This window comes from Hemitrygon akajei, chromosome 5 (assembly GCF_048418815.1).
Source record: "Hemitrygon akajei chromosome 5, sHemAka1.3, whole genome shotgun sequence".
Taxonomy (NCBI): domain Eukaryota; kingdom Metazoa; phylum Chordata; class Chondrichthyes; order Myliobatiformes; family Dasyatidae; genus Hemitrygon; species Hemitrygon akajei.
Genome location: NC_133128.1, coordinates 123236406 through 123260425, shown reverse-complemented (window position 1 = coordinate 123260425; position 24020 = coordinate 123236406). Strand labels below are relative to the sequence as shown.

At 44.7% G+C, this 24020-nt stretch overlaps 1 protein-coding gene across 1 annotated transcript in view; it reads left to right on the top strand.

The window, feature by feature from the left end:
* The window catches only part of cps1 (carbamoyl-phosphate synthase 1, mitochondrial), a 180468-nt gene that overhangs the window by 155280 nt on the left and 1168 nt on the right, over positions 1-24020 (top strand). Inside the window, exons 31-37 of the mRNA XM_073046354.1 lie at positions 6365-6454; positions 9281-9451; positions 13028-13102; positions 15163-15261; positions 17997-18056; positions 20547-20659; positions 21557-21686. Coding sequence (XP_072902455.1) covers positions 6365-6454; positions 9281-9451; positions 13028-13102; positions 15163-15261; positions 17997-18056; positions 20547-20659; positions 21557-21686 — 738 coding nt within the window. The remainder of the gene's footprint in view (positions 1-6364; positions 6455-9280; positions 9452-13027; positions 13103-15162; positions 15262-17996; positions 18057-20546; positions 20660-21556; positions 21687-24020) is intronic.

Sequence of the window (24020 nt, the reverse complement as noted above, 5' to 3'; positions counted from 1 at the left end):
CAGTGGAGCTAGCCACGGATGGCCTTAATGCATCCATATTTACAAAATCCATTGCCCCTTGTGCCCTTGGAAGTTTTCCAATTACAATCTCATTTCTTCTGCATGATCATCAAACATGGCTAGAACCCATTTACCTACACATGATCCATATCCCTCCCTTCCCTGCATCTTCATGTGTCCATCTAACAGTCTCCTCAATGCCTCCATCATGCCTGCTTCCACCTCTACCCCTGGCAATTTGTTCCAGGCACTCATCACTCTGTATATGTAGAAAAAATACTACCCGCAGATGTAATTAAAAATGTTTCTCCCTCTCTCCTTCAAGCCATGCCCATTAGTATTTGACATTTCCACCAAAGGAAAAAGACTGATTATCTAGAATCACAGAGCATGGAAAGACGCTTTTCAGCACCACGGGTTCACGCCGAACAAAATTCTCATCTAAGCTAGTCCCACTTCCCCATGTTTGGTGTGTATCCCTCTAAATCCTTTCTATCCATGTATCTGCCAAGTTCATTTTAAATGTTGTAGCACTCCTGCCTCAACCACTTCATTTAGCAACTCATTCCATATACCGAACACTCTCTGGGTTAAAAAGTTGCCCCTCAATTTTGTATTAAATCTCTCCTCTCTCACCTTAAAGCTAATGTCTCTTGTAATTCTTAAAACTATGTCTCTCATTATTTTATAAACTTCTACCTGGTGTTGCCCCTTAGTCTTCGAAGCTCCAGAGCAAACAAAGCAAGTTTGACTAACTGTCTAGTCTCTCCTTACAGTTGATACTCCCTATCCCGGTGAACCCCTTCTAGACCCTCTCCAAGGCCTCACGTACTGTTATGGGGCAACAATAATTTTACAAAATACTCCCAAGTGCAGCCTAACCAGAGCGTTATAGAGCTGCAAAGCGACTTTCTGACTTATTCTGAAAGCAAGCATGCAATATGCCTTCTTTACCACCATATCTACTTGTGTTGCCACTTTCAGGGAATTATGGACTTGCACCCCAAGATCCCACTGTGCATCATTGTTCTGAAGATCTCTGCCATTTACTCTATACTTTCCTCTTTCATTTGACCTCACAAAGTGCAACACTTCATTTTTTGACCATAACACCATAAAACATAGGCCATTCGGCTATTGACTCTGCTCTGCCATTCCATCATGGCTGATCTAATATCCCCCTCAACCCCATTCTCCTGTCTTCTCCCCGTAACCCTTGGCGCCCTTACTAATCAAGAATCTATCAACCTCTGTTTTAATTATACCTAATGACTTGGCCTCCACCGTATCTGTGGCAATCGATTCCACAGATTCAACACCCCCAGCTCCTGATATCTGTTCTAAAGTGATGTCCTTTTATCCTGAGGCTAAGCCCTTTGGTCCTAGACATCCCAACTCCAGGAAACATCCTCTTCACATCCATTCTATCTAGGCTTTTCAATATTCTGTAAGTTTCAGTGAGATACCCCTCATTCTTCTAAACTCCCGTGTGTACAGACCTAGAGCTCCTCTTTTGTTGACCCTTTAAATTCCCAAAATCATTCTTCTGAACCTCCTCTGGATCCTATAGATAGGGGCGCAAAATCGCACACAATATTCCAAGTGCAGTCTGACCAATGTCTTATAAAGCCTCAGCATTACATCCTTGCTTTTATATTCTAGTACCCTTAAAATGAATGCTAACATTTCATTTGCCTTCCTCACCACAGAATCAACCTGCCAGTCAACCTTTAGGGAATTTTGCATGAGATCTCCCAAGCCCCTTTGCAGCTCTGATTTCTGAATTTTCTCCCCGTCTAGGAAATAGTCTATGCCTTTATTCCTTCTATCAGAGTACATGACGAAGTACAAGTTCCCTACATTAATGGCCAGGCCACATGTTGAGATTAAACTGCATCTACCATTTCTCTGCCCGTATTTACAACTGATCTAATATCCTGGTCCATCCTTTGATAACCTTCCTCTGTATTCACAACTTCAGCAATTTTCAAGTCATTTGCAAATTTACTAATCGGACTAACTACATTTTTATTGGAATTATTGACATAACCGAGGTCCCAGCACTGACCACAGAACACCACCAATTACAGACCTCCAGTCAGAAGAATAGCCTTCCCCTACTACCCTGTCTTCTATAGGCAAGCCAATGTTCAATCCCCTCTACTATACCACTGTGGATTTCATGCATGGTAATCTTGGATCTTGGTCAAGGCCCCAGCAATCTCTTGTGTTTCTCAATAGCCTGGGCATATCCCATTAGGTCCTGGAGATAAACCCACTTTAGTTTTCTTCAGTAGATCCAATGCCATTTCCTTCTTGTTTCAAAATGCCCTGCAATGAGATCCCTATTGTCCATGTACTTCTCCTTTGGAGAATACTGATGCAAGTTACTCATTTAGCACCTTATCCACATCATCCAAGCATAAATTCCCTCCTCCATTCTTGTGCGGTCCTAGCCCCTCTCTTGTTTTTAATGTATTTATAAAATGCCTTGGGATTTTCCTTAATTCTACTCACCAAGGACCACTCCTAATTCCCTAATTATTTCAGCTTCCTTTACATTCCTCGGGGCCCCTACTATATTTTTACTTTCCTAAACCTTGTACTACTTTTTTTTAAAGTAAATTCACAACCTTTCTCATCATCCAGGTTTCCTGTCATCCAAGGTTTCTGAAACTTGCTGCCTTGTGAACATACTGATCTGGAATGCTGATCAGTTGGTCTTCAACACCCTCCACATGTCAAATGTGCACTTGCCCAATAGCAGATGTTTCCAATCAACTCCTCCTTGCTCCTGGATAATAATAATGTAATTTATCATGCCCCAGTGTATACCTCCCTGCAATGTACAGACTTATCCTTATTAAATCTTAAGGGGTTGTAATCACTGTTCCCAGAATGCTCAAATGGTTAGTCACCTGACTGGGCTCATTTCCCAGCACCAGGTCTAATCTGGCCCTTCCTTTGAGTGGCCAACTTCATACTGTTTCAAAAAATCCTCTTGGATGCGTCTAACAAATTCTGTCATGTTCAACCATGTTGTACTGAAGAAGGTCCAGTCTTTCTTTGGGGAAGTTGAAGTCCCTCACTATATGATACTTTTGTTACACCTTTCCTGCTTATCTGTTCCACTATTTCCCGCAGGCTACTGGGAAACTTAGAGTATATCCCATCAGAGTGATTGCACCTTTCCTGTTTTTGAGCTGCCTTATTATGTCCTCCCTGATTAGTAATATAATTCCAGTACTCCTCTATCTTGTCTAAAACATTAGAACCCAGGAACACTGAGCTGCCAATCCTGTCCCTCTCAAAATAGAGTAACTATAACAGCCACAACCTCGTAATTCCATGGATTGATCCAGACTCAATTTTTCTACCTTAGCCATAATAGCCATTGCATTGAAACAAATTCAATTCAGCCTATTAGACCCACAGTCTTTAGATAAATGTTCATTTATCAGGTCCTGTCTGTCCTTCCTATCATTCTTACTTGGCCTAACCTCACACCCAGGCTGTTCTCCATTCCTGCCTTTATAACAATTCTGCTGTCATAATTGACCAATTTTTTCTTGGCATAAAACAGGATATTTTTGTTCACTGTAGGCATCTCTGATGATAGATGTTGTCTTCTGTCTGTCAGAATTCCCGGGGTATTTCCTAGGATGACGCTCTGGATGTTGGCCTTCGTGGTAGGGAGGGATGTGCCCATAATGAATTAGCCTGAGCTATCTTAGGGGACGCACAGGATAAGTGCTGATGAATCCTGATAGCAAGCGTATCAAAGTCAAAATGGAGTGGACGGGATGTCTGGCACAAAATGTTTTGTGTGTGGTGACCGGCATGCTTCTCGTGAACAGAGGACATGGACCCCAAAGAGTTAGTAGTTTATTGCATGGATTTGTGAATGGAGTTTCTGTAAAGGAGATACTTGCACCAGGATATAGTAGATTCTACCGCGTGTAATTGAGTCTACAGATTTTGTAGATTTCTTGCTGTGCAGCTCTGTGCCTCTCACGTGAGTCACTGCCTACCAACCTAGTCTTAGTCTCGGTAAGCAGGTCATTTCACCCCATCACCAAGGGAACTTGATGTGGCGCAGCCTCAGCAATGAGCTGGTTATTTCTGACAAACATCCTACCCTCCCTACAACGTGCTGGAGCAGAACTGAGGAGTGCACATCTCCGTGCCAGGAACTAATGATTTATTTATTTATTGAGCAGCACGGTAAGGAGTTGGCCCTTTGAGCCCCACCAACTAAGCAACCCCCGACAAACCCTACTGACCCTAACCTGGTCACAGGACAATTTACAATGACTAATTATCCTACTGGTATGTCTTTGGACTGTGGGAGCAAACCAGAGGATCTGGAAAAAACCCACACATTCCAATGGGAAGACGTACAGAGGCTCCTGACTGAACAGTGCCGGAACTGAACGCCACATTCCGGAAAGCCCTGAGCTGTAATAGCACTGCACTACCACGGCGCCCCAAGGTACAAGGTTCCAATCAGTGACATTGTCCTGGTTCCCTCTCCACGGATGCCACCTGACCCACTGAATATTCTTAACTCAGATTTCCAGGAACAACTGTGTTTGATTTCAGTTATCCCCCCTCAGCTGGATCAGACTAAAGCCTGGAGGTTATTTCAGTGTCAAGCGAGACCTAACTAAAGCTGCCAGAAAAGTTTGGTTCTATGTTGTGCCACAGGTTTCTCCACTAGTCCATCTGACCCATGAAAAGGTTACATATCATGCCCAGATTCTGCCTGTAGTCCTTGTGCATTCAGTACCTGCCCTTGTGGGTAATCCAAATCAGATTTTTTATCCCTGCAAGCAGCGCTGGTGTCCCACCAGGCGCTTATTCCTGTAAGCGGCCGAGGTGCTACGCCTTGCCCATTCACCTCCTCCCTCCCCTCCATTCAGGGCCCCAAACTGGCCTTCCAGGTGAGGCAACACTTCACCTGCGAGTCTTTCGGGGTCCTTTACGTTGCTGATCCTTAGTGTCGATTGGGGGACCACTTAGTCGAGCACCTCAGCTCCATCTGCATAAAGCGCAATTTCCTGGTGGCCAACCATTTCGATTCAAGTCCCCATTCCCATTCCAACAGTTGGTCCATGGCCTCCTCTTCTGTCATGATGAGGCCACCCTCGGGCTGGAGGAGCAACACCCCCTATTCCATCTAGGTAGGCTCCAACCTGATGGCACGAACATCAATTTCTCGAACTTTCAGTAATTTTTGCCTTCCCCCCTTCCCCTCCCCCATCACCCATTTTACCCCCCTTTCCCCATTTCCCCCTTCTCCTCTCCCTCGTCTTCATTTGCCTATTCTGGCCCCTTACCTCTTTTTCTCATCTACCTGTCACCTCCCCCTGTTGCCCCTCCTCCTTCCCTTTCTCCCATGACCCACTCTCCTCTCCTATCAGATTCCTTCTTCTCCAGTCCTTTAGAATAGGAAAATGTCTTTTCCACTTTCCCAATTATCACCTCCTAGCTTCTTACTTCATCCACCTGGCTTCATCTGTCCCCTTCTAACTTGTTCTCCTCCCCTCCCTCCCCCAACTTCTTATACTGGCTTCATACCCCTTCCTTTACAGTCCTGATGAAGGGTCTTGGCCCGAAAGTCGACTGTTTTATTCATTTCCATACTGTAGGTGCTGCCTGAAAAGCTGAGTTCCTCCAGCATTGTGTGTGCTTTGCTCTGGATTTCCAGCATCTGCAGGGCTCTTCAGTTTATTATCACTGGCTTAAATGGTGTGAAATTTGTTGCTTGGCTGCAGCAGTATAGTATAAAGAAATAAAAATGACTATAAATTACAAAAAAATAAATATTGCAAAAAAGGAATAATGAGGTAGTGATAATGGACTGTTCAGAAATCTGATAGCGGAGGGGAGAAGTTGTTTTTGAATCGTTGAGTACCTTCTTCCCAATGGTAGAAACAGGAAGAGGGCACGTTCTGAATGGCCGAGGTCCTTAATGATGAATGTTGCCTTCTTGAAGACGTCCTTGATAGTGGGAAGGGTTGTGCCCATGATGGAGCTGGGTAAGTCTACAACCTTCTGCAACTTCTTGCAATCCTGCGTACCAGAGGAGTGATGCAACCAGTCAGAATGATCTCCACCATACTAAAATAGAAATTTATAAGAGTCTGAAGCATGACGAGGCTGGTGGAGCAACGGAAAGGGAAGATCAGAAAGCTGAGATTGCCTACTGAATGTGTTGAGGCCCCCAATGGTGACATACTTTCCCAAGCAATACAGTGCTGTCTCTGCTCTTTGTCTTTGTGCTTTCATTAGTGGGGAATCATAATCACTCAGTTCCAGGGAATTATCAAGTGCACCCATGAGAAACTATGTTCTTTTTCAGGTGAAGATGGCAACCCGGAAGATATCCCAAGCATTTGAGATCTCTGGTCCATTCAATGTCCAGTTTCTTGTCAAAGGAAATGACGTGATGGTGAGTTAGCCTGTGTCCTGCTTAAAGTGTGGGGCAAAATTTGGGGGGATAGGAGTTAGAGGGCTGTATTGATAGATGGGGAAGGCAGCATGATTGTGGATTGTGCTGAATGCCTGGTTCTGCTCTGAATATTCAATAGCACACAGTGAGCACTGAGCCTCACCGATTCAAACAGTCTTCCTTTAGAATAGAGATAGTAAATCTGGCTCACCTCACCAACGTTCAAAGTTCAAAGGTAAGTTTTATCAAAGTACGTATATTTCACCATATACCAACCTGCGATTCATTTTCTTGCAGGCATCCATAATAGCACAAAGAAATACAATAAACAAAGAAAAACTACACACAAAGACTGACAGAGAACATATGCAAAAGAAGACAAACTACAAATACAAAAACAAACAAGCAAATAAATGATAGCTAGCCAGATAGATTGATAAATATTAATACTGAGAACGTGAGTCATAGGGTCCTTGAAAGTGGATGCATAGATTCTCAGGTCTGGCCTCCTTCCTATTTCTGTGTTCCTCCTCATCCCACCATCTGACAATTTGGTTACGAGAATACACTGTTTAAATGACTGTACATGTTAGGTGCCAATCAGCCCATCCCCGGGACATCACTGCAGAAGTTTGTCAGGAACCTGGCTCCAACCATCTTCGGCTGTCTCATCAATAACCTTCCTTTCATCAGAAAGCCAGAAGTGGGGATGATCGCTGATGAATGTACGATGTTTCATTCAATTCCCTGACTGCTGGATAGATGAAGAACCCCACTTGCTGGGCACAATATTCCCTCCACAGTGACTGTAGTGGGAGCCATCTACCAAAATGCACACCAGTTACTTCCCAGGCTAATCCAACAGGACCTCCCAAATCCACTATCTTTACCATTACAATGAAAAAAGGTGATATGAAAGCACCAACACATACTGGTTCTGCTCCAGTTCATACACTGTCAGTACACCACACCAGCAAACATACAAAAACTAGGTGTGAATGCTGGAACTCCCTCCTCTAGAGCACTGTGGCAGACGGTCACCAGAAGGGATACAGCAGTTTGAGAAGGCAGCAAATTGCCACTTTCTTGAGGGCAGCCAGGAAGTGAATGATATTCCACTTTCGTCAGTGCTGCAGGAACAAACAAAATGTGATCGGTTATACTTCCTGCCCTCTGCGTTTTGCAGATAAAAAACCTGGTTTCCTCGCCCTGGGCAGTGTAGCCGTTTGATATGGGGCAAAGTTCTGTGATGCTCTGAGCTATGTTAGGGAAGTGGAGTGGCTTAGTTCCAGTTGGTACAGGCATCCGTTAAAAATTAAAGTTTCAACATTAATCTAGCTCCGGTACTTGGTGGCATACACCAACCTCTTCAGAGAAACGTAGCCAGAAACATGTGGCACTGAGCCAGCTGAGAGTGCTGGCTTCTGTAAAGGACAGCTCTCCGATTTCATGAGAAAATCCTGAAGCTCGTCCTTTGGCTGTTGGAGCTATTGGCCAAGGAATAAGATTGAAACCCAGGCTAAGTAACAAGGTAGAGACGAAGGTATACGATGAACTCGTTGGTCATGTTGAAGAAGAACGTAGAGTTTAGCAGGGGTAATACCATGCTGTTTACAGAAGGCTTTGAATTGTTAGTCCTACTGTACTTGACAGTAGCAAGAAGCCCGCAAACACTGGTCTGCTGTCGGAGAGAACTCGGGGTGAGATGATGTGGCAGAGATTTGAATCAGTCTGGGTTTAAGGAAAGTGGAGATCAGACAAAGGACATGTCCCTCCGAAGACTCTGACATAAAAGAAAGATCAAAGTAATTTTATTATCAAAGTACATGTATGTCACCGTGTACCACCCAGAAATTCATTTTGTTATTGGCAATGACAGTAAATACAAGAAACACAAAAGAATCAATGAAAGACCTCACCAAACAGGACGAACAACCAATGTGCAAAAAAAAACAACAAATTGTGCCCAGCCTCCCGGATTTAGAGCTGGCAATCTTGCCGAATTATTCCAGCGCCATCAATGAAAATGAAAGTTAGCTGGGTGCCTTGTCCATGAGGGACACTCTAAGGTTTGCTAATTAATATGAATTTCAGCACCACCAAAGCTCTCCATATGCCCCGAATCATTAGCCAGAGGGTAAACCTCGATGAGAAAAGAAATTAGATTAGTTTGTAGTTCAGTGGGGAGAACATGCAGCCATCACCCTCTTTGACCATCACCGCGGGACTGGTATGTGTCCAGGACAAAGAAGTGGGCAGGAAAATCATTGTGGACACTACCTACCCTGCAAACTGCCTTTTCCAAAAGCTCCCTAGTGGAAAGTGCAGTAGGGCTATTAAAACACAAAAAAGAATTCACATAATCTTAAATTTTTTTTCCCTAGGCAGTTAATCTGGTCAACCTAATTAGGCATCCCAACCCCTCTTTATCTATTACCTTAGTCACTACACTGCACTGTAAGCACTTTAAACCACTTTTTATAAAGCTGTTTACATTGTAAATACGTGCAGGTATTGTTTATTTATGCACATTTCACATCATATCTGTACTTACAACTTTAATTTTATGTAACTTATTATTCTGTACAATTTGTTGAATGTTGTCAGTTTTTGTCGCATGAAGTGCCAATACTCCACAGCAATTTCTGAATGCATGTAAATATGGTGAATAAAATTGATCTTTTGATCCTTTACCTGGAAGCAGTCAGAAATGTTGTGCTGTGAGTCGGTGTCAGACCCTGTGGCATCCCCACCCAGCTGATAAAGATGCTGTAGAATAACTCTGCCAAGGACAGTGTCTAACTCTTGCTCTCTGCTGGTTACCAGGTGATTGAGTGCAACCTCAGGGCATCCAGGTCCTGTCCCTTTGTATCAAAGACCATTGGAGTCGATCTCATCAATGTGGCGACCCGGGTGATGATTGGAGAGAGCTTGGATGAGACGGGTTTGCCATCGCTGGAGAACCCCATCATACCGACCGAATATGTGGGCATTAAGGTATCAGTCACCATGTCTCGAGTGTACAGTGTGGCTATCGGTATCAGTTACCATCTCTGGTCAGTACAGTGTGGCCATTGGGTATCGGTTACAAATCCTGAACTATGCTATGTGGGCACCTAGGTATCAATTACGATCCCTGGAGTGTAGATTATGGTCATTAAGGTATAATTTATGATCCTGAAGATTACAATCTGGGTATTAAGATATCAGATGTGGTTTGTGGAGTGTACTGTCTGGGCATTAGGTACCTGCTATAGTCTCTGGAGTGTACTGTCTGGGCACTGGGTACCTGTTACAGTCTCTGGAGTGTACTGTCTGGGCACTGGGTACCTGTTACAGTCTCTGGAGTGTACTGTCTGGGCACTGGGTACCTGTTACAGTCTCTGGAGTGTACTGTCTGGGCACTGGGTACCTGTTACAGTCTCTAGAGTGTACTGTGTGGGTGTTAAATTCAGAGGCTCGAAGAGAGGCACAAAATCAGGCCCCTTTGGCCCACCATGCTGTACACAGAAGGATATAGTCCTAATGCAGGCAAATAGGATTAGTGACAGTGGGCAAAAAGTCCAGCTGGGATGTGGTAGGCTGAAATGCTTCTGAGCTGGAACAATTCTTTAGCCATACGTTAGTCAACCTGTTCTCCCATTCCTATACTCACCAGTGCATGCTGTCAGAAGTAATCTCAAAATTACAGTCTTAAAGACACTGTCATAAATGTGACTTATCTATTAATTTCACATTGTAGGACCTCATCTTACTTTTTATGGATTTGATTTGTACCCTTGTCAGTCACGAGTGCTCACCCTCCCCTTTTAGAATGTCCTGTAGCCGGTCTAAGACACCTTTGTCCCTGGTGTCGGGATGCACCATACTATCTAAGAACAGAGTTTGCACCTGCAGAAATATCTGTCTCCTGCTCTCCAATCCCTGACCATCATAGTTCTCTCAGACTTCCCTTAAGACATTGGAGCAGAATTAGGCCATTTTGCCCATCGAGTCTGTTCCACCATTCCACCCTGGCTGATTTATTATCCCTCTCAACCCCATTCTCCTGCATTCTCCCCGTAACCTTCGACATCCTTATGAATCAAGCACCTACTGACTTGGCCTCCTCAGCCGTCTGTGGCAATGAATTCCACTGATTCACCACTCTGTCTAAAGAAATTCCTCCTCATCTCTGTTGTAATGGGATGTCCTTGTATTCTGAGGGTGTGCCCTCTAGTCTTAGACTCCCACACAATAGGAATCATCCTCTCCACATTCACTCTATCTAGGCCTTTCAATATTTGATAGGTTTCAATGAGATCACCTCTTATTCTTCCAAAATCCAGTGAGTACAGGTCCAGAGCCATCAAACTCTTCTCACATGTTAACTGAACTCCAATCCCTTACTAGTATTGTTCTCTCGGTCTTCACCCCTTTGTGCTGCTTTATTCTGGTTGGCAACCTTCTAAAACCCTGTTTGGCACAATACCTCTGTGTAACTGAGGGACAATTACCAGGAATGCCTGTACTACCTGCTTGGACCTACTGCTTTTTACCTACTCACCCATCCCCAAACACTCTTCTGCCTGTGCAGCTAGTAATTGTAGGGAGACCAGCTCACCAAATGCACTCAGGTTGCAGGTCTATGTCACAGTGCCTTGAATCACCTTGGTACTCTAATGAGGGGTATCGATAGGATAAATGCAAGCACGCTTTTTCCACTGAGGTTGGCTGTGAGGATAGGACTAGAGGTCATAGGTTAAAGGGTGAAAGATGAATATTTAAGGTGAACATGAGGGAGTACTTCTTCACTCAGAAGGTGGTGAGACTGTGGAGTTTGCTGCTAGCAGAAGTGCTGAATAAGGATATGATTTCAACATTTAAGAGAAATTTGGATAAGTACGTGGGTGGGAGGGGTGTGGAGGACTATGGTCCAGATGCAGTTCTATAGGACTATGCAGAATAATAGTTCAGCATGAACTAGATGGGCTGAAGTGCTGTAGTTCTCTATGACTTCAATTATGCCCTGGGCTTTATTCCATTCTAAGCACAACCTATTGCAGTCTATTCCTTAGCCATGCCTTACTCAGAGAACTAAAGCAGCAAAGAAGGGTAGATATACCCACTGATTGCTGCTCAGCATTCTTCGTCCTCACTGAAGCCCCATCCCCACTAAAGGCTTCACAGCGAGACCCCCTCCCTCACTGAAGACCACAAAATGAGACCTCCCTCCCTCACAAAACTCTGCACAGTGAGACCTCCACACTCCAAAACTGCTGATTCTTTAAAAACCAGTTTACTATGGTGTGGGAATTTCTGTGTTAAACATGTCAGATGGTTGTCACGATGCCTGCAAATCCTGGCTATTCAGCGCAAAAGTGGGAGTTGTCCCTTCCCTACATCCTGCAGCCTTTCCCCCCTCTTGCTGCTCCTCTTCCGATTCTGTTCTTTGTCTGGAATTCGAGTTGCCCGCCTCAGGTCTCATTTGGCCTGAGCAATGTCTGCATGTTGACTGTCTTGGGCCGGGCTCTGAATGTTTCCCTACGATAGGCATGATTTACAAATACACATTGGAAGTGAATGGTTTGTTTCTGACAGTTATCTTAGCTGCAAAGTTGGACAGTGGGAGTATTGCTTGCACGGTCTGGAATTCATGGTGCAGAGAGGCAGATCAACTCTTTGAATGTTGGCAGAGGATACTGTATGCTGTGTATATGAATGAGATTTTCTCTTGTTTTAGCCGAACTTTTACTCTGTTCCTGACACTACGGTTATTGCTGAGGACTCATGCCCTTAACACAGGTCTCTGCCAATGTTGTACATTCAAATCGAAAATTGGTGGGAACTTTGAGCCCAGATATTTTTGAAGAGATCCAAAGGTGGGAGAGAACTCGAGAGGCAGAAAGTTGAAGGAAGAAGAGGAATCACCTGCTGACATTTGAGGCATTTTACCCAAACCTTGATTTCTAATAAAATCAGAGTATTACACACAAAATGATGGAGGGACTCAGCAGGTCAGGCAGCATCTATGGAGAGGAATAAACAGTTGATGTTTTGGGCTAAGACCCTTCATCACGACCTGATGAAGCCAATCAGTGTTCTGATGAAGGGCCTCAGCTCAAAACGTCCACCGCTTATTTGTCTCCATAGGTGCTGGTTGACCTGTTGAATTCCTCCGGTGTTTTGTGTGTGTTGCTCTGGATGTCCAGCACCTGCAGAATCTCTTGTGTTTCTAAAAAAAAATCAAATGAGCTATGTTTTGCATCAGATTGAGACTTGGAGCAGCTATGGGCAATTGATAGCGGTGGGCTCTGCAGGGGTTTCCTGTATTCCTGGTGCAACACGTTCTGACTTGTGTTGTCACTGAGGCAAAGGGAGTGAAGCCAGAACGGGTGTGCACTACCTGAGTAGGTACCGTTTCTCTTTTCAGAAAATGCTTGGGAATGATCTGTGAGTTGCGTGCTTTTAGGTTGAACTTCAGCTTTACGGTTAAAGAATGTGGAATTCCAGCAAGCTGTTTTTGTCGAATAATCTAGAAAGCTTTGACGTGCGTGGTGCTGAGAAATGATGTTTTGTTTTGTGCATTTTCAGGCACCCATGTTCTCCTGGCCCCGGCTGAGAGATGCAGACCCAGTCCTGCGGTGTGAGATGGCGTCTACTGGAGAGGTACCCAGAACAAAGCATGCCTTCAGTAGAGCTGTCCAGCACAGAAATAGGCCGCTTGTTCCGCTTGTCCTCACAGTTAGTGGGCACCCATCCATATTAGTCCCACCTTCCGGCGCTTAATGTACGGCTTTCTCTGTCCGAGTGCTTGACTCAGCACTCTTTAAATGCAGTTCAGCACTCTGCTTCCACTGCCCTCTCTGAAGTGTCTTCCAGGTACTCACTGCTCCCAGGCTGACGGAGGTCTCCATCAGGTCCCCTTCAATGCCCTCTATTCAAATTTCAGTCAAACATATACATTCCCCTTCCCTTTTGCTGATTCACCTGAAAGTTCATTAAAAAACAAACAAGCAGAAATGAAGGGGCGGCTCGTCAGCGCAGCAGATAGTGTAACACCATAATGACTCCAGCAATCCTGGTTCAATTCCTGCTGCTGTCTGTAAGGAGTTTGTACGCTCTCCCCACAATTCCCCCGAGGTGCTCCGGTTTCCTCCCACATTCCAAAGAGGTACAGGGTAGTAGGTTAGTTGGTCACGTGGGGGTAATTGGCTGATGCGGACTCGTTGGGCCAGAAGGGCCTGTTACTGTGCTGTATCTCTAATGAAGAATAAGACTGATGCAGGCTGCTGTGGTTTGCTGGTGAGAAAGTGACTGACCACACCGAAAGGAAATTTAACTTGCTTTTATCCTTGAAAATAAACATTATGCCTATATCAATAGTAATTTAAAAATAAACAAAGGTGCTCCAAGTGAAACCCAATGTAGATTGGGGAACTGCTTCGTCGAGCAGCTTTGCTCCGTCCCACAACAGGACAGATTTCCCGGTGGATGCCCATTTTAATTCCACTTCCCATTCCCATTCCAACATCTACTGCCGCGAAGACGGCCACTCTTAGGTTGGAGGAATAAAACCTGATATTCTGTCTGGGTAGCATCCAACCTGATGGCACGAACATCAATTTCTCTAACTTAGGGTAATTTCACCCCCCCCCCCTTTATCTTTTTCCATTCTCCATTCTGGCTCCCTCATACACCTTCTCTTCTCTTCACCTGCCTTTCACTTCCCTCTGGTGTTTCTCCTCCTTCCTTTCTTCATGTTCCACTCTCCTCTCCTATCAGATCCCTTCTTCTTCAGTCCTTTTATCATTTCCACCAATCACCTTCCAGCTTCTCATTTCACCCACCCCCATCACCTACTTTCCCCGTCATCTGGCTTCACCTATCACCTTCTAGCTTGTACTCCTTCCTTTCCCCTACACTTTCTCATTCTGGCTTCTTCCACCCTTCCTTTCCAGTCCCAATGAATGGTCTCAGAGGGAAAGAAACATCGACTCTTTATTTGTTTCCATAGACGCTGCCTGACCTGCTGAGTTCCTCCAGCATTTTGTGTGTGTAGCTCTGGATTTCCAGCATCTGTAGAATCTCTTGTGTTAGGACCATAACGTTCCCATTGGCGACTAGCCACCATCTGTGTGCTGTCTGTCTAACCACTGTTTATTCCTTTCCATAGATGCTGTCTGATCAGCTGAGTTCCTCTAGCATTTTTTCTATTGCTTTTATGCTCCAAATATTCACCCTAAGCTGTTCTAGTGACAAGAAAATAGGTAGAGAGGGTAGAATTAGAAAAAAAAAATCTTTTTTTCTACTTTGGCTTTGGAAACTGAGGTGATAAAAACTGTTGTGGCATTTTTGAAGTGCTTTTTTCATTTCCTGGTTTAAAAAATTGGGCAAACTTTATCCATGAGGCATGTGAGCTCCCTCTGAGGAAGATGGTTGACTCTGGACAAATTGCTTGGGATGCCGGGGAAACTCTGAAGCCTTGTGAAAAAGAAAGTCAGTGGTGCCTGAAAGCAGGGTTCTTGTTTTAAAGTCTCTCAAAAGGACAACAACTACGACAGTGTCCAGAACGTCAGTCTGGATCTGTGCTCGGATCTCTGGAGTAAGGTGAAAGTGGACTCTGGCGTAAACGCCCAGCACTGAAATTTTATAGAGCAGCAAAGACAACTGGCATACAGGCGATGTTTTATAATGACAAATGAGATTGGGCTGCTTCTCTTTTACAGGTTGCCTGTTTTGGGCCAAATATTTATTCTGCGTTCCTGAAGGCAATATTGTCCACCGGCTTCAAAATGCCCCAGAAAGGAATCCTTATTGGAATTCAGGTACACCTTAAATACAGCCTCTATGAGTTAGCTCTGTATTGGGAAATCAGCATTGATTTGGCCTTTTGATTTTTCAGATGGTGCCCATTGATCCATAGACTACCTCCCAAACTCATTGACCGTAAGATATAGGAGCAAAATTAGGCCATTTGGACAATGGAGTCTGCTCTGCACTCAATCACAACTGATTTATTATCCATCTCAAGTCCGTTCTCCTGCCTTTTCTCTTTAACATATGACACCCTTACTAATCAAGAACCTATCAACCACCACTTTAAACATACCCACAGATTCACCACCCTCTGGCAAAAGAAATTCCTCCTCATCTCTGTTTTAAAGGATTGTCCTTGTACTCTGAGCTCTCCTCCCTGGCCATAGGCTCCCCCACTATTGGAAACATCCTCTGCATGTCCACTCTACCTAAACCTTTCAATATTTGATAGATTTCAGTGAGATTCCCCCCAATTCTTTTAAACTCCAACTAGTACAGATCTGGAGCCATCAAATGCGTCTCATATGTTAACCCTTTCATTCCTGGGATCATTGCTGAAAATCTCTTCCGGACCCTCTCCAATGCCAGCACATTCTTTGATATTTAAGGGGCCCAAATCTGTGCTCAGTGCTCCAAGTGCTGTCTGGCCAATGCTTTAAAAAGTCTGTGCTGTGAGCATGAGCTGATACCCAGACAAGACTGGTCTCCGGTAACACAAGAAGTAGCAGTTTTGGGATTTTCTGACAGAGATCTTGGAAAAAGTAATTAATCTGGATGTAATAACATTTAAAGTAGGAATGATCTCTCACATCTTTCCTGCTCTGCCATTCAATAAACTGAGAACATCTTTGCAGAAGTCCCATCCTTCTGCCAAATTCCCCATATTCCTCAATTCCCTTGGGAGAATCACCCACTCACAGGGCATAGAATAAGACCAACTCACCATGTTCATCATCAACCACCCATTTCACGTCAAGGTTATAGTCATCTGCATAAGGACTGTGATACAATACAGAGAAATGTTTGCTTGGAGCAGTGTCACAGCCATGTTAGGTACAGGCGAACAATAAATATAAATTATACATGAAATTATCACTGTTACGTACTAGCAGCAATAGATCACCTCGAGTCAGGTTTTAATGTTAAAACACTATATTTAGTAGTATCTACTCAAAATATAGAAAATTAAATGAAATAAAGAGAAATTAACAGTGTTATGCACTGTCAAGGTTAGGAGCAGTTCTTAAAAGTCTTAAGATGGCAAACTACTAGAAAGGTCCAGCAATCCACAGAATTAGTGAGGGGAGGGAAAAAAAAGTAGCGAGCAGCCGATCACGAAAAATTTCTTAAGGTTCCCCGCTGGGAAAACAAAGTAACAGTCGCCGAAAATCTTATCCGCCGAGTCGTCCCAAAATCCACATAAAAGTACCACAAGGTGACAGTCACGGAATATTCCTTAGCATCAGTGGTTACCACATAACATCCCCGATACCATGTAAGGGTTAACAAAAATGGTCGCCAAGCAATACTCCAACAAAATCCACGTATGGATCATACGAAGTGACAGTCACACATCCAATGTGCACGGTGTGTCGTTAATCAACCCAACCCTTTGGGCATGGGGAAGTATCAGACTTTACCCATTGTTGCAGCAAGCTACTACCAGCAGCTTGCGGTCCGAAGTTTCCACACACTCTCTCTCTCTCTCTCTTTCTGAAAGTCCCAGCAGTCTGTCCGTAGCTTGTTATACTGACATCATAGTCCCACCTCATCCAGGCATTTTAAAGTGACACCCACAACAGTAAATGAAGCCGTAGTCACATAACATCACATACAGTGAAATAAATGAATAAGTACAAGACAAAGACACAATTGAAGAGAAGTCCAAAGTAGTGCAAATGGTGGTCCCTCATGTTTCATTGCTGAGGTGGGGTTAGCGTATATTTAAACAGAATATATTTAAAGTGAAGGTTGATAGGTTCTTGATTAGTAAGGGAGTTAAAAGTTTATGGGGAGAAGGCAGGAGAATACAATTGGGAAGGATAATTAAATCAGCCATGATTGAATGGCAGTGCAGACTCGATGGGCTGAATAGCCTAATTTTGCTCAACAACCCCAGATTTTATCATTTACCTACATTCAGATTATTTTACAATGGCATCTTCGGGATGTGGGTGTGACCACGCCATGGGTAAATGATAAAATCTGGGGTTGTTGAGCAAAATTAGGTTATGTGGTCACAGGGAAAAGTGCACATCCACCTGGTAATGGTACTGAAACCAATCTGCCAACTGCCTTTAAACACAAGGACTCTAACCTTTCTGGACTAGACTTCATTGTGAGTCTCTTTAGAAAGCCTTATTGAAATCCATGCTGACTGCATTAACTGCACAACTCTCATAAATACATTGTTCTTACTTCTTCAGAAATAGAATCTCAATTAAGTTAGACAGGATCTGACACACAAAATCAATCAGACTGTACCTGATCAACTTCTGGCCAAGTGTAGATTAACATTGTCCCAAAGACTTTTTCCCTTTGGAATCCACTTGGACTCTGGGTTTGTACAGTCCCAGTGTAGTTACAGAGAATGCACAGTGACAAGGTTCTTACAACTTCAGCCAGCAATGAAACCCACTGGAACCCAACACGCATTCCTGGCTAGAGCCCTGTGCACCGTGTATTAATGCTCAGTATAATCGCCGATCACAGACCTTCACTAATTCTTTCTATCTCTCCTCAGAGCTCCTTCCGATCAAAGTTCCTGGACACAGCAGAGCAGCTGCATGCGCAAGGATACAAGGTGAGTAACCCTGCAGCTGAAGAGAAGATTTGTTTCTTAAAGTGCAGAATGTGCGCTTGTGTCACCGGGCCTCAGACAGACTTACGGGATCATATAGATGTGTTGTTGCTGCTGTTGAGATGAAGAAAGTTTCCACTGGGTTGGGGCACCCGAAATTCAATCAGCCATTGGTGAGGGGATTGGGTTGGTGGGTTACACTCGTCTTAATGTGATGGTGGGGAGAGTGTGGGTTGAGAGTGAACCTGAACGTCATTTCTTTTAAGTGCTGTCATAATTTTATGTTCAGCATCTTGTGATGTGAGCTGGTGGATATGGCCAAGGCCAGACCACAGAATGGAGAGAGATGGTTCAGAGACCAGAGGCACTGAAAGTCAGTTGCTGCTTTCAGAATCAGGTTTATTATCACCGGCATGTGGCGTGAAATTTGTTAACTTAGCAGCAGTTCAATGCAATACATAATGAAGCAGAGAGAAAAAAAAAACATAGTAATAAATTAACAAGGAAATCGGTTATGTACATTGAATAGATTAAAAGAACATGCAAAATCAGAAATACTGTATATTAAAAAAAGTGAGGTAATGTCCAAAGCTTCAATGTCCATTTAGGAATTGAATGGCAGAGAGGGGGAGAAACTGTTCCTGAATCGCTGAGTGTGTGCCTTCAGGCTTCTGTATCTCCTATCTGATGGTAACATTGTGAAAAGGGCATGCACTGGGTGCTTGGAGGTCCTTAATAATGGACGCTGCCTTTCTGAGACACTGCTCCCTAAAGATGTCCTGGGTACTTTGTAGGCTAGTGCCCAAGATGGAGCTGACTAGATTTACAACCCTCTGCAGCTTCTTACGGTCCTGTGCAGTAGCCCCTCCATACCAGACAGTGGTGCAGTCTGTCAGAATGCTCTCCACGGTACAACTATAGAAGTGTTTGAGTGTATTTGTTGACATGCCAAATCTCTTCAAACTCCTAATGAAGTATAGCCACTGACTTGCCTTCTTTATAACTACATCGATATGTTGGGACCAGGTTAGATCCTCAGAGATCTTGACACCCATGAACCTAAAGCTGCTCACTCTCTCCACTTCTGATCCCTCTATGAGGATTGGTATGTGTTCCTTCATCTTACCCTTCCTGAAGTCCATAATCAGCTCTTTCGTCTTACTGACATTGAGTGCCAGGTTGTTGCTGCAGCACCATTCCTCTAGTTGGTATATCTCACTGCTGTGCGCCCTCTCATCACCACCTGGGATTCTACCAACGATGGTTATATCGTCAGCAAATTTACAGATGGCATTTGAGCTATGCCTAGCCACACAGTCATGTGTATACAGAGAGTGGAGCAGTGGGCTAAGCACACACCCTTGAGGTGCACCAGTGTTGATCATCAGCGAGGAGGATACGTTATCACCAATCTGCACAGATCGTGGTCTTCCGGTTAGGAAGTCGAGGATCCATTTGCAGAGGGAGGTACAGAGGCCCAGGTTCTGCAACTTCTCAATCAGAATTGTGGGAATGATGGTATTAAATGCTGAGCTATAGTCGATGAACAGCATCCTGACATGGGTGTTTGTGTTGTCTAGGTGGTCTAAAGCCATGTGGAGAGCCACTGAGATTGTGTCTGCAGTTGACCTATTGTGGCAATAGATAATTACCTTTCAGATAATTTTGCTCCATCTTCATGGCATGCTCCATAGAAATGGAGCCATACAGTGGAGTTCTGCTACACACAGTGGAATGATGCCCTGTGCAATGGAGTTCTGCTACACACAGTGGAACTGCCCCCTTGCTTCTATATCTTACGGTCTTATGATTCCTGGGAATGCCAGGATGCCAACAGAATGATCTTGGGAATGAAGGGGTTAATGTATGAGGAACGTTTGATGACTCTGGGCCTGTACTCGCTGGAGTTTAGAAGAATGGGAGGGGATGTGAGAATCTCATTGAAACCTGCTGAATATTGAAAAGCCTTGATAGGGTGGACATGGAGAAGATGTTTCCAATAGTGAGGGAGTCTAGGATCAGAGGGCATAGCCTCAGAGTAGAAGGATGTCCTTTCTTTGGCCAGAGCCTGGTGAACCTGTGGAATTGATTGCCACAGATGGATATGAAGGCCAGGTCACTGGCTATATTTAAAGAGGGGTTTAGTGACTCTTGATCAGGCATCTAAGGTTACGGGGAGAGGCAGGAGAATGGGATATTCAATCAATCATGATAGAATGGCAGAGCAGTCCCAGTGGCTGACTGGCTTAACTCTGCAACAATATTTTGTGGTCTTTTGTTGAAGCATAATGTTTTGGAATGATGGAGGGTATGATTTCTTGTTGCACAAAGAACAGGAAAGTATACTCACAGTTAGTGTGTCAGGCAGGAGTGCAGGATATGGAGTTTAAAGAAGCTGTTCAGTTTGGCAGCTTCCTTTGTGAGAATTTTTAAATGTGCCCCAAAACTGAAGTGGTCCATATGTGATGTGAACTCTCTGTCTTTATTTTAAAGCTTTACGCCACAGAAGGGACGTCTGCCTGGTTAAACGCCAATGATGTCCCAACAGGGCTTGTGTCGTGGCCCACAGCAGAAGACCACAGCTCCAACATCCCTTCCTTCACCAAGTGAGTGAGGATCAGAGTAATCGATCAAATCTCTACCTGATCTGTAGTTGTGATCCGTAGCCTGAAAGAGAGAGGCAATCGCTGGGGCATGGGTGTACTGTGGACTGTGGACAGGGGTGGTGCACTGGGTTCAGGTGTTCTGGGAACCATGTGGAGGATATATAGGGGGAATGCTGGGCTGTGGGTGTACCAGGAAGCCAAGGGCGTAGGTATACTGGGCAGTGGATGCTCTGGATGCTGGGAAATCTCAGAAGGTGCTATGGACAGCATCACCTGTTGTCATGGCTGCCAGTTTCTTCCATGCCTCTCATTTCACGTAGGGTGGGGTAGGATATCTGAAGATCAAAGGTTTCAAAGGTACACTTAATGTCAGAGAAATGTATACAATATACATCCTGAAATGCTTTGTCTTCACAATCATCCACGAAAACAGAGGAGTGCCCAAAGAATGAATGACAATTAAATGTTAGAACCCTAAAGTCCCCCCCCAGCTCCCCTCCCTCCCTCACGTAAGCGGCAGCAAGCAACGATCTGCCCTCCTCCGCCGGCATAAAAAAGCATCGGCACCCGCCACCGAGCACTCGAGCGTGAGCAAAGCAACAGCAAAGACACAGACTTGCAGTTACCCCAAAGACTTCGCGTTTCACCCGGTATTTGTCCATACCACAGGCTCTCTTTCTTTCTCCCTAATAAGGGAGAAAGAGATGGCTCCGTTTCACAGCGAGAAGGGAGCTATAACAAACAACTTGATGGTTTACAATGTTATAAGTCTGTTGCTGGGGAGGCTAGTGCCCGTGATGGAGCTGGCCTACAATCCTCTAAAGCTTTTTCCAATGTGTGCAGTGGCCCCTCCATACCAGACAATGATGCAACCCTCTTTCTCTCTTCTGCTCTTAGATTGATCCATGATGGGGTCATTGACCTAGTGATCAACCTGCCCAACAACAACACACGCTTCATGAGAGAGAACTACCTGATCCGTAGAATGGCCATTGATCATGGAGTGCCCCTCATCACCAACTTCCAGGTAAGTGGCCACCACACTCTGCTTACTGACATTAGGATGCCAGAGGGATTGGTTCCCAGTTGGTGCTGAGCTTATAGTGAGCAGTGGGGAGAGGAGCAGGTGATTTGTGACAGACAGACAGACATACTTTATTGATCCCGAGGGAAATTGGGTTTCGTTACAGTCGCACCAACCAAGAATAGTGTAGAAATATAGCAATATAAAACCATAAATAATTAAATAATAATAATTAAATTATTCCAAGTGGAAATAAGTCCAGGACCAGCCTATTGGCTCAGGGTGTCTGACACTCCGAGGGAGGAGTTGTAAATAGACGATAGACAATAGGTGCAGAAGTAGACCATTCGGCCCTTCAAGCCTGCACCACCATTTTGAAATCATGGCTGATCATCTACTATCAATACCCGGTTCCTGCCTTGTCCCCATATCCCTTGATTGATGTTTGATGGCCACAGGCAGGAATGACTTCCTATGACGCTCAGTGTTACATCTCGGTGGAATGAGTCTCTGGCTGAACGTACTCCTGTGCCTAACCAGTACATTATGGAGAGGATGGGAGACATTGTCCAAGATGGCATGCAACTTGGACAGCATCCTCTTTTCAGACACCACCGTCAGAGAGTCCAGTTCCACCCCCACAACATCACTGGCCTCACGAATGAGTTTGTTGATTCTGTTGGTGTCTGCTACCCTCAGAAATTTTGGAAAGTATTTAATTGTGGAAAGGGCTAATTATGATAATACAAGTTGAGCACCCCTTATCCTAAAATCTAAAACCCAAAAACCTTCAAAATCTGAGAATTTTTGAGTGCTGACATGACGTAGCAAATGGAAGGTTTCACGAGGCGCTGTGAGCGGCAGTTCCGTGGGCAACAACACCTCGTTAATGAGAGAGGTCAGAGGAGAATGGCCAGACTGATACAAGCTGACAGGAAGGCAACAGTAACTCAAATAACCATGTCTTAAAGCAGTGACTTCAGAAGAGCATCTCTGAACACAAGACACAGAGGACAAATAAGGCCAGGCTATATACAATGAATGGTGAGGCACAAGGGACCTCGGGATACGGGTGCAAGGATCTCTGAAGCATATGTGATAAGGAAGATATATGTGATTGCTGCTCTAATCAGCCAGAGGTGGGACTGGTCTGTGCTCCAACCTGTGCTTTTCCCTGGTAGGTCATCCTTCCCCTCCCCCTCCCAATGGGATCCAAAGAGGTATACTTGTTATTGAGTGGGACAGCCACTCTGGTCAGAGTGGGACATGTGGCTGGTGCGAAGGGGTCTCATCCAGGTCCACCCAGAACTTAGTTCAGGCCACTTTCAGGTATAAACCAAGCAGATGTCCTGTTGGCTTTTCCTGCAGGGAATTTGATTGGGTGTCTGTGGTGTAGAGAGTGCTTGTGGTGTACATGGTGTATACAGTTCCAGTGGTGTTCATGATATCTGTCTGTACACAGTCAGAAGTGTTCATGGTATCTGTCTGTACACAATCAGAAGTGTTCATGGTATCTGTCTGTACACAGTCAGAAGTGTTCATGGTATCTGTACACAATCAGAAGTGTTCATGGTATCTGTCTGTACACAATCAGAAGTGTTCATGGTATCTGTCTGTACACAGTCAGAAGTGTTCATGGTATCTGTCTGTACACAATCAGGAGTGTTCATGGTATCTGTCTGTACCCCTCTCCAGCAGTGTACACAGTGCCTGTGTTATGATCTGCTGAGGTCGTATTTCAGTTTTTAGGCACTGAAATTGATCCATTCAGCTTCACTTATGTAGCCGTTAGCCATGCTGGACAGGGCTTCATCAGTTCCAGAGTCTGGAGTTTGTGGTTTAGAGGCAGGACTCCAGGTGGAAGTGCTGGTAGAGTTCAGATCAGCCAGTGACAGAGCTCAGAGGAAGCTAGCTCAGCTGCTGGGAGATCTGCCTGAGGCGGTGACATCTAGCCTGGTGGTTATGGTGAATTTGATGGCATGTCGTGCCACTCTGAGCCTCGACGACCTGGAGCCCTCATCTATCGCAGCCGCTGCCTGAGGTTTCTCTGCTGGAATACAGAGAGGCCAGAGCTGGCCCTGCTCCCACAAAAGCATCCAATATAGTCAAAAACCCGTTCCCACCCAAACATCTCTTTCTCCCCCTCCCTTCAGGAAGAAAATACAAAAGCACATACCACCAGGCTGAATGACGGCTTCTGCCCCACTGGCATAAGACCATTGAATGGCCCCCTATCTCACAATCTACCTCAACATGGCCCTTGCTCCTAACTGTCTACCTGCACTGCAGTTTCTCTGTCGGTCTCACTCCTTATTCTGCATTCAGTTATTGCTTTCG